The sequence below is a fragment of the Monopterus albus genome, unplaced genomic scaffold (genome assembly GCF_001952655.1).
Source record: "Monopterus albus unplaced genomic scaffold, M_albus_1.0 scaffold18.1, whole genome shotgun sequence".
Taxonomy (NCBI): domain Eukaryota; kingdom Metazoa; phylum Chordata; class Actinopteri; order Synbranchiformes; family Synbranchidae; genus Monopterus; species Monopterus albus.
The window spans coordinates 1,208,168-1,219,252 of NW_018127898.1; the positions used below are offsets into that span (position 1 = coordinate 1,208,168).

The following is an 11,085-nucleotide window of genomic DNA, read 5'->3' on the forward strand; positions in this document are numbered from 1 at the left end:
CACCCTACTTGTGGAGCATAACCACTGACTACATTCAACATTACCCCTTCAATTTCCAACTTCAAACTGATCACCCTGTCTGACACTCTTTTCACCTCTAAAACATTCCTCACGAGCTCCTCCTTCAGGATCACTCCTACCCCATTTCTCTTCCTGTCCACACCATAATAAAACAGTTTGTATCTCCCTCCAATGCTACTGCGCTTTGCTACCCTTCCACCTTTTCTCCTGCACACACAGTATATCTACCTTCCTTCTCTCCATCATGTCCGCCAGCTCTCTACCTTTCCCTGTCATTGTGCCAACGTTAAGAGTCCCTATTCTCAGACCTATTCTCCTGCCTTTCCTCTTCTCTGTCTGTCTACGAATCCTTCTACCTCCTCTCCTTCTTCGACCAAGAGTAGTCCAATTTCCGCCAGCACCCTCTAGGTCAACAGCACTGGTGGCGGTCGTTGTTAACCCGGGCCTCGACCGATCCGGTATGGAATTCGCACTGATGATTCGCGTGTTTAAATTTGGCGTGTTTTTACGCCGGATGCCCTTCCTGACGCAACCCTCTCTATTTAGACAGGCTTGGGACCGGCACAGAAGTCACTGGCTTGCAACCCCTGTGGCTAGATTACCGCTGCGCCCAAGTTAAACCTTTTTTTAACATAAGCAAAAGGCGCAGGGACGGCACGCGCAACCTTGCGCTGCGCTCAGCTCGGCGCAGCGCAGACACATTCTTGCGCCCGCGCAACACATAGAAATGAATGGGTTTGATAGCGGAGCGCAGCGCCCTCCGCGTCCTATCTGAGCACGGCTTAAATTAACGGGAAGGCAGCTCAAAGTCCGTGAGTCTGTGAGTATGGACATTAGGAGTGGGGGTAAAGCACTCACACAGGGCTTGAAATGGACATGATACCCTGGACAGTTTTAATAGTTGATAGATTACATAGCTACTGTACAGCTGACATAATGATTATTGTATTAATAGATAGACCGAAAAATTCCAATCACAAAGTCCATATTATTCTATTTTTCTTCTTGTTCCTAAAAGTGTTTTAAAGCAATCACACACACACACACACGCACACACACACACACGCACACAAATTCAACCAGCTCTTAATTTTGATATTTAAACCAATGTACTGTCTCCATGTTGAAATGCCCATAACGTTTCATAAAAGATTTATCAGGACAAAATCTCAGTTTATTTCTGAACAGGTGTCTGCAGTTATAAAGAATTTTTGATTATATTCACTTTATGCTACTTCGTCTTCACTGCATTTGGCAACTGTATTTGTTGCTTTATTTATTTGATAAAGACAAGAGAAGTGCAGAGTAAAAATCACAACAGGGTAACTAACCACTGACACGACGGACGGTGACGTCATCGCCCGTAAATAGCAGCTTTGCAGGAGCTGTCTCGTAATATTAATTAGCCTTCATGGGTAAATGATGCAGCAACAGAAACGACGTCTTAAACCAATTATTATCTTACTAATCTGGTAGATGAACACGTCTGTCAAACTGGGCTAAAGGCCAGCGGATTGAGCCTCTAAGTACCAGTGTATGTAAGCCTACGTGTGCACGTCCCGTTTTCTGTCGTTTTAGGTGTTCACTCCTTTTCATCTGCGTCTCTTCAGTCGTCTTCTGAATCTGCTGTGAGCTGACAGATGCCCGCTGCACCACAATAACATATCGATATAGCATCAAGTAGGCCTCTAATCTCCACATAAATATAAAATATGGATTAACAACAGATTTTTGTTTCCGCTTTTTTCATGCAGCTCTCTCTGTTCACTGAGAGCTGGTAAAAAAAAGATGACCCTTTTCTCTGCGCTTGAGGAGGCTTGGCCGCTGTGTGGGGGAGTGGGTTACATTCTGTGGCGTTTCCTGTGTTTGTAAACTAGACGCTATTGAAAACGTCGGGCAAGAGAAGCGAAAAGGTAGTATATATTTTTTCATTTTTCTTCGATGCTCTGTGAATTTTGCATGTGCATTCAGTTCCTCGCTAGTTCATTAGTAAAATTCATGCTCGGAGAAGGCGTTAAATGGGTTTACCTAGTATTACAGCGTCTATGTTAGCCATTGCTATCTTGCTAACAAATGCTAGCTTAACCATCGGGAGGGGGAGGCTCTCGCAGCGACGGCCATCACGAATGTCTTTATCGCTCAGTGTTGTCTTGAACCAGTTTAGTCTATGTCTTATAATAATATCATGGTGAAAAGATTAATTTGTCCAGGCTACACGATATATACTCCATAAAAGCTACTATATCACAAGGTGGGCTAAAAATTGTGTTCGATTACTAACATTACAGTGATCGAGGGCGCCAGCGATCAGTTAGCTAGCTAGCTGCTGGCTAGCTTGTCTTAGCCAGCTTGTCCGACATCAGCAAAACTAACGGTAGGTTTGGAAGTAGTGCGAGGGCCAGCTCAGTCAGTGATTAAAAATGACATTTATTTTCAAAGCATAATTATTTTAGGGTTTCCGGATTTCACTCGCTGGCAGCTATCTCAACGACAGCCATTGGAATCTAATTATACGATGTAGCTAAGCTAACTGCTCTTTTAACTTGACGTTAGTCTCGAATTTAGCGTCGGTCGGTGTCGTCTATTTTCATAGCTACGTTAGCTAGCGACCCGACGCCAGTGGTGAAAGTACTGTAGTGTTTCAGTACAAATGTTAGCTCTCCCACCGTCTGGTGCATTAGTTCATGGTCTGCTGCCGTTAACCTTTATGATGGTACACAAGCAGCAGTTAACTTGTGCTACAGTAACATTAAACCTAGAAAAACCATCAGAAGATCGAGCAAACGTTTCACTGAGTAAATCAGTGGCCTCCTGGTTGCTAATGTTAGCCCCACGGCAAAATGCACAACATACGTTTTAATGTACGTAAGCCCTGCTTTCTTGAATATAATTGCAACCAACAGCATTACAAACGTAGAACCACCTTTACTCATATTCTGCTTGGTGTATACTTTCTAAGGTCTCTTTGATAACAAATGGTATCTAAATATGCCTCTGTCCTACATAAATTGTATTATCCATTGCATTCAAAATCAATTGGCCTAGGATCTAATACAGACGTTTCAGTGATGCTTTACTTATTGTCTGTGTGATTGGGTGTAAAGTGAAGCACGGAACTGGAGCTTATGAATCTTTTTCTCTATAGCAGCATGCATAACATATTTGTAACTACGCTTCAACATATACTGCATGTTGAGACACTCGGAATTAGTTATATATATATATCAAGTTCTTTTCTTGGTATATTTTCTATGTAGCTTTTTCCCGTCACATAATACAAAACCTTGTGTGAAATATCTTTTTATGTAACTTGAAAGCTTTACAAAAGGACATATGCAATATGTGAGTCTTTATGCATAGCATCCAGGTGTGCTTTGCATGTCGATTGTCAGCATGGAGTTTGCTGCACAAACTAGTTGGGAAAACTTGCATTAGTGGTAGCTTGCAAACTAAAACAATTGTTTTCAATTAGATTAGTTTTTTAATTAGATTAGACTTTTCCTCTCCAACACTCAAATATGATAAAAACTAATGACAAGCCTGTGACAATGAGAATCACTGAAACTGGAAATACGCCCATCCCTGTTAATGCTTTGTCACTTTAATCATATTCAAGTACTTGAGTGTTCAGTATTATGTAGATCTGAAGTGGTTACACGTGTTATTGTGTAAACAACAACAAAAAATGTAGTCAGATTTACCATTGAATGATTTTGTTTTTAAAGACTTGCCAGGTTGACCTCAAATTACTCTTTAGCCCAATGTGATGCAGCTAGACCAGGCGATATTACCATATCTAACAAGGTAATTCTTTTTATTTTTACTGGAAGACAGCCCTTTGGCTATTGTTGTTTTGATTTAGTATATGTTTTCAGTGTGTTACTCAGCAATGAAATTGGTACTGTAGGATGTTTAGTTGTAGTCCCAAACACAACATGGTTACAGGCAGATGTTTTTTCCCCTAGGGGTTATTCAGAAGAAAATAATAGTCTGTCAGCTGCCTACTGTGGTTGACTCAAAGAGAAAAACCATAGCTACAAATTCAGTATATAGTATATTTAATCAAATATTGACTACAACTAGTAAACTTCATTTTTGTTTAGTTTCTGTAAACTGACTAATATCTATAAACACAAAACTAAATCTACAGTTTGTTCAAATGAATGTTGTGTGTGACATTTTATGTTAAAATTTTATCATGAAAATTGACCATTCTACTGGAATTAATGTGTTGTGTAATGAAAAAAACACAGCATTTGATGTTGTTTGTAATTTAATGTTTCTGTTTCATCCACATCCTCCTCTCCTCTTCCTCAGTTTTAATGCTAGATGAGTGAGGTGGGTGTGGCTTCCCACCAGCTCGACCATCCTGACTGACGGATATCTGGATGACCTTGTCCCCACCCCTGTCCCTGCGCTCACATACACCACAGCAATGTCCCATCTGCCCAGCAGCTCAGTCCGCGACCATATGAAATGGGTTTGTTTTAAGAACACCAAAGTGGTTACAAATAACTTGACTTGCAATCATGTGTCACTCAGGATGATGTCGTTGAAGACTAGTTTGGCCAGCGCTATGTGACTGTCAATATTGTCTTGGATACAGATCATTTCAAATTGCAGACTGTTTTAAAATGTTTGATATATCTGGTAATGTGCTGTTTTTCTGTTTGTTGTTTTTTTTTTCCTCTTTTTGCAGGCGGGGCTGCTTGGCTGCGAAGCTGTCCTCTCCAGTATGGCCTTGATGCAGGCCAGCACAATGGCTGCTCCACCCAAAAAGATGATGACTCCACTTGGCCATGGACCACCGCAGAGAGAGGGACCTGACCGTGCTCCTCAGAGCCATATGATCCTCCCATCTGGAATGAGCTGTCCACCCCTGGTCAGGACCAATTGGCGAAATAAACAGCGAAAATGAAGCTTTTAATATTATGAAAATTTCACTGTAGAATCATATCAACATAATTTATTCTGCTTTAAAACAATCCCCATCCATCTTATAAACAGGAGTACGAGTTATGTTATATATTTAAGAATAGAGAAACATTTTGACATAATTCATACCATGCTCTACTAAAGGGCAAATAGTTTTAGACCTTCCATGGAGCCCATTGACCTTATACCCCCATAAACAGCGCTTTTCTTATTAGATTTTTTTCAGACAGACAAAGTCTTGCATTATGCAGTACAGTCTGTGAATTATATTGCTCATCTTAAATAACCTCTTCAAATTGCTTTAAAGCATTTGTTGGTTTTACTAAAATTGAGATGAATGTTTACAACTTTCACTTCTCAGCACTGGCTTCTTCAGTTGGCAGTGGCTCAGTTTGTCATTTTGGTTACATTTCAGTTTAGCATTTTTAGTTTAAAAGGTAACATCTGAAATGAGGAAATAAATGACCATTTCTTTTGTGCCATAGCTTATACGGAAAGAAGGTGAATTCCAAGCTCCCCGCCTGCTGGATGAGAAGGAGATGAGGGCCAACGAGGACATGCAGCAGAAAAAAAAGAACAGGAAATCTGTAACGCCCTGTAAAGTGAGAGAACAAGAAGGAAGGGGAGGGAAGGTCAGTATCTGCTTTGCTAAATAAGCGATGCTTTGGATGTTCATTTTCTCTCATTACATAAAATGTCTTCAGCTGCCTGTACATATTTTTTTGTAAAAGCATTATACTTTATTCAAGTGTGCCTGACTTGGAGCTTTCATGTGTGCACATTTTGTTTGGCTGGGGGTGGGGGGGAGTTCAGTGAAGATGTAGAGGGGGTGGAGGGAGGATCTCTAGAGAGGAAAGAGGGGGAGGGGAGCAGAGCGAAGTGGAGCACAATAACTGCAGTTGTGTGCGTAACAGGAGGAGCAGTAACATGAGGGCATTAGGCCATTGTGGGGTGTTTCTCAATTCAGATGTTAATTACATATATTCAAAAAATTTTCATTACCCCTATTCATACCTTGGAGAATTTCTGTTTTAGAAATTACCGTATTTTCTGCACCATAAGGCGCACCGGATTATAATGCGCAGTCTCAATTACGGGGTCTATTTCTGTACTTAACCCATACATAATGCGCACCGTATTATAAGGCGCATGCTAAAACGTAACGGAAGCAAAACAGTGAGTTTAGTTGAACTTTATTCTACTATTTAACAATACACTCACATTATTTTTTTAATCAATCTTCTCCCACAAATCCACTTCCGAACCATAGATTCATTGATTTTGAATTCTTTCGCAGCTGCTCTATTCCCATTTACAACCGCGTAACTGATAGCCTGTAGTTTGAATTGTGCCACATAAGCATGTCTCTTCACTGGTGCCATTTTCGGGGGTCCTTAGACCGGTTTAGACTGGTTTATCGCTGCCAGCGTACGTAGTGTACGTATTACGTCTCTGTGTCAGCGGGAAATGGTCTGACAGTCAATCAAGCGGAGCGCTTACCAAAGTCGCACAACAACATTTTTACAGATTTTGGAACTCAGTGCACACATAAGGTGCACCGAATTATCAGGCGCACGGCCAATTTTTGAGAAAATTTAAGGCTCTTAGGTGCGCCTTATAGTGTGGAAAATACGGTATACAATTTCAATAATATACCAACAATTAACATCATATCCCTTTATTAGACTGAAATATCAGTAAGTTTAGATTTTCATCATATTCTTAACAGGTGGGTGTATGTGACAGAGTTGACAGTTGTTTTGTAGTAAAATGTAAAATATCTTATTTAATGTTGAACCTTTACTGTTGTCCGTCCTCTTTAGGGCACAGGTGGAGATGAGAATGGTCCATCATCCAAAGTGCAGAAAAACTTTATTTGTGATCACTGTTATGGAGCATTTAGAAGTGGATACCACCTGAAGCGACACATTCTCATTCATACAGGTATGGGTCAAGCTTGTAACAATTTACAGTAGACTAAGCAGCATAATGCATAAATACATGAATGATTTGTTGAAAGAGGCCCTGAAAGCTCGAGTTGGACTGAATCTAGGAGTGTGCAGCAACTGTAAGCTTTTGCTTAAAAGCATTGGTTGGTAATAGCTTTTGCCTCACAGCTAATTGGTGGTATCTGTGGGGACTTTAACTAAAACTGGTGCTCTTCGGTTTAGGGGAGAAGCCGTATGCTTGTGCCGTATGTGACATGAGGTTTATTCAGCGTTACCACCTGGAGAGACACAGCCTCATTCATACGGGTATGCGTCTTTTAACCGTACCCATATTACATAAATAAGACTACCTCTGTAGTCTGTCACTTAAGTCAATGGACAGATGCTCAGGGTTCATTTTGTCTCTGGACAGTAATTTCCAACAAAGCCACCTCCCAAAATCTGTTCAGCCCTAAATATAAAGGACAGTGTTTGCCTTATAAACATTATTCCCCCAACACCAGGAAAAATTCATAGAAGGCGAGTCAACAGAGTGTGGTCCAATAGTCCCAAGTCCACTATTAAAAACTCTTATTTCAACGTTTGATAAAAGTTTTTCTTCTTAAAAGTCCATGATTTGCCATAATCACAGCTTACATTTTGACTGACATCACCAGTAGAAATGTTTGCTTGATCTGAGAGTCCACATTATTTTATCACTAGAGATGTTGGAGGCACGCTTCTCTTTTTTCTCCAGAATGTTAAGTGGGGCTGAGCTTCAGTGGGTGTGGGTAGAGAAGTTAGCTTCTCTTGTGACTGTCATAAACTATATTATTGCAAATACTTTGATTTGGTTATAAAAGTAACCATCTCCTTTTCTTCATCTGTGATATTATGCTATTGTTTGACACATTATTTTCTTGTGAAAATGTTTTGAGTAGAAGGTTCATTGTTTATTTGGATTTGTGTTGTTAAATCAAAATCTGTGGGTCCTGCAAAGATGTCCGCTCAATACACAGGTTTTCTCTGTGTGGTCATTTTCATGTTCTGCCATCCAGCAGATTCTGCATGTGTTTTAGACACCCTGTGCAGTACAACACTTCACAATGCACCACTGGGCAATGCTATATCACAGCTGGTTGTGGCTTCAAGTACAACAGACCTCAGTGACCACCATTTGACCATCTGATGTGCACTGCTGTTTAAGTATACTGTCCACTTTATTCTTAAGGACTGCCTTGTCTTGTTTTGGACAGTTTGACTTGAGAAAATCTTTTCAGCATTCTGTTCCTGCAGAATTTTGAGTTTAGAAACAGATTTATGCTGGGAAACTTTGTTAAATTAAAGAGAACCACTGCTGGTTTCTTCAAACATTGTTAACTGTTGCTACAGCTGAAACTCAGTAGTGACACTTCGGCAGCCATTTTAATTTTGTCGACATATGGTATTCTCTGATGAAAGAGCAAATTTTTGCTGTGTGTTACAATGGATACTTGTACTGTTTGAATTTTCAGCCTTTGGTGACTTTTCTGTGTGCATTTCTTAGATCTAAAAACACTAATTTGTTTCAGTGCTAAATAAAATTCTTGAAATAAAAGTTATGTAGATTGCTAAATGATGACAAACACTTATGTAAGCATGACTTTTTGCTAGTGGACTTGAAAAAGGACTAAGCTTGTGGACCCTAGTGTGTATATGAAATCCTCAAAGCACAGGCCACAAAAATATGCTAGATTTATTGAATTTTTCAAAATTTTCTATGTATTTATCACTCTGTCAGTAAAAATAACTGCATGGACATCAAAGGACTGTTCTTAATTGTTTTTATAAAATGAAAATTGAGGACTGTTGAAAAACATTTATCCATAGTGTCAATATTTGCATTGCGCCATTTCACACAAAGTTAATTTTCATTTTTTTTTAAGAAGTATGCACAGAGCGGGTAAGTCAACTTCCTACCTAATAATTTTACCAAGTCAGTGATTACTACCCCAGTATTCAGTTGGGGGAAAAAACCCCCATCAATTTTAAATTAATATTGACAAGCTCGAGACAATTTTGGATATCCCAGTAAGCAGTTGCTTTGTGGAAACACTGCATCTGTTCTTTTTGTTTTCCACATAAATACATTTAATGGTATTTTTAAACCACTTTTACTTATTTAATAGACTGAAGAGCGAATAATTTTATGCTCTGTGTGTGTAGGGGTGAAGCCGTATGCTTGTTCCATGTGTGACATGAGGTTTTTCCAGCGTTACCACCTGGAGAGACACAGACTCACTCATACGGGTATGCGTTCCTTTACCGTACCCAGTTCAAGTTTAATCGGGTTGTCTCATTGTGATGGCCTGAGATCAAAAAAACTTCCACAATTTTGTATGTATGTGTATGCTGTTCAGACTGTAGTTTGAACAACAAAACAACCTCTTTGATCAGAGCTGATCAGAGAAAAAATTGTTTAATATGTTGGATTTACTTTACGTTTTCAACAGAGTATTTAAACTGACTCCTTCAGAACTGTAACTCACATGTCATAAAAGGCCTGTTCCTTTCCCATATTATTTGGGCCATAACTATAGGACCGGTTCAGGGGGTACAAAAATGCAATTTGACAAGAGTGGTTTATGTACGTGTTTGGCTGCTAGACGTTTGTAAATGTAGCCTGCAGAATTCATATAGGATTGAATCAAAACCTCTCACACAGAATGGCCCATTATTGAAAATGTCCAATAATGCCCTAATTTTATTTTAATCCACTGTATCAGTTAGGGATGCACCGATACCAGTATTGGGTATGAGGCCTGAAGCCAACCTCTAGTACTTGTTCTCATAAAAGTTATCTGATATTATGCACTCGTTAACATGACGTTAACCTCATGATGGTTCAGCTGGCCATTAAGCGGCGGAGAAGACATTTCAGCGGTTTGGGAATGTGATTATGGCAAAATCAAAGCTGACTGTGAGCTCTGATTCTCTGTTCTGCTGTGTGTGTCTGTGAGCACCACTACTCCCCTGTCTCGCACAGACACAAGGTCGTATTTTGCAGAGATGTCAATGCTTCATATGTGCAAGAGAATCCAACAGTAACTTTAAGGAAAAGAACAATTAAACACCTGTTGAACAAGCAGAATCCACACTTGCACACTTCACTGCCCCCCAGTCGACTCATCCGGTCCCTGATGACCCACTAAACCCACATGCTGCTTGTTCTGCTCACTGTTGTGACTGAGGAGAAAACAAACACAAAATTGACCTGGTTAACGGTGGAGTCTCATGTGAACAGCAGAATCAAATGAACTATGTAAATGACAATGAATTGAATTCTCGTGGCCTTGGAGGTTGAGACTAGCAGCTCCTCTACAGCAGTGCATGTACAGTATGTGTCCAGCAGAGAAGATGGGATGAAGCCACAGACGGTGTCCAGTTTAAAGCGAGAGCCTGCACCCTGATTAAATTAAACATTTAGATTGCCCATTGTGATATTAATAACAGATGGTTGCATACAAAAGGTACAAACCCGATTCCAAAAAAGTTGGGACACTGTACAAAATGTGAATAAAAACAGAATGCAGTGATGTGGAAGTTTCAAATTTCAATATTTTATTCAGAATACAACATAGATGACACATGAAATGTTCAAACTGAGTAAATGCATCATTTTAAGGGAAAAATAAGGTGATTTTAAATTTCATGGCATCAACACATCTCAAAAAAGTTGGGACAAGGCCATGTTCACCACTGTGTGGAATGCCCTCTTCTTTTTATCACAGTCTGCAAACATCTGGGGACTGAGGAGACAAGTTGCTCAAGTTTAAGAATAGGAATGTTGTCCCATTCTTGTCTAATACAGGCTTCCAGTTGCTCAACTGTCTTAGGTCTTCTTTGTCGCATCTTCCTCTTTATAATGCGCCAAATGTTTTCTATGGGTGACAGATCTGGACTGCAGGCTGGCCATTTCAGTACCCGGATCCTTCTTCTACGCAGCCATGATGTTGTAATTGATGCAGTATGTGGTCTGGCATTGTCCTGTTGGAAGATGCAAGGTCTTCCCTGAAAGAGACGACGTCTGGATGGGAGCATATGTTGTTCTAGAACTTGGACATACCATTCAGCATTGATGGTGCCTTTCCAGATGTGTAAGCTGCCCATGCCACACGCACTCATGCAACCCCATACCATCAGAGATGCAGGCTTCTGAACC

The 11,085-nt window shown here is 40.1% G+C and overlaps 2 protein-coding genes across 2 annotated transcripts in view; one reads left to right on the top strand and one right to left on the bottom strand.

The window, feature by feature from the left end:
- LOC109956198 (LIM domain and actin-binding protein 1-like) overlaps nt 1–1,743 on the bottom strand; it is a 16,754-nt gene extending 15,011 nt beyond the window's left edge. Inside the window, exon 1 of the mRNA XM_020593141.1 lies at nt 1,570–1,743. Within this exon, the coding sequence (XP_020448797.1) occupies nt 1,570–1,722 (153 nt within the window). The 5' untranslated portion in view covers nt 1,723–1,743. The remainder of the gene's footprint in view (nt 1–1,569) is intronic.
- The window catches only part of znf740a (zinc finger protein 740a), a 27,698-nt gene continuing 18,000 nt past the window's right edge, over nt 1,388–11,085 (top strand). Inside the window, exons 1-8 of the mRNA XM_020593148.1 lie at nt 1,388–1,934; nt 3,747–3,825; nt 4,339–4,501; nt 4,721–4,903; nt 5,442–5,588; nt 6,780–6,900; nt 7,128–7,211; nt 9,090–9,173. Of these exons, the coding sequence (XP_020448804.1) occupies nt 4,457–4,501; nt 4,721–4,903; nt 5,442–5,588; nt 6,780–6,900; nt 7,128–7,211; nt 9,090–9,173 (664 nt within the window). The 5' untranslated portion in view covers nt 1,388–1,934; nt 3,747–3,825; nt 4,339–4,456. The remainder of the gene's footprint in view (nt 1,935–3,746; nt 3,826–4,338; nt 4,502–4,720; nt 4,904–5,441; nt 5,589–6,779; nt 6,901–7,127; nt 7,212–9,089; nt 9,174–11,085) is intronic.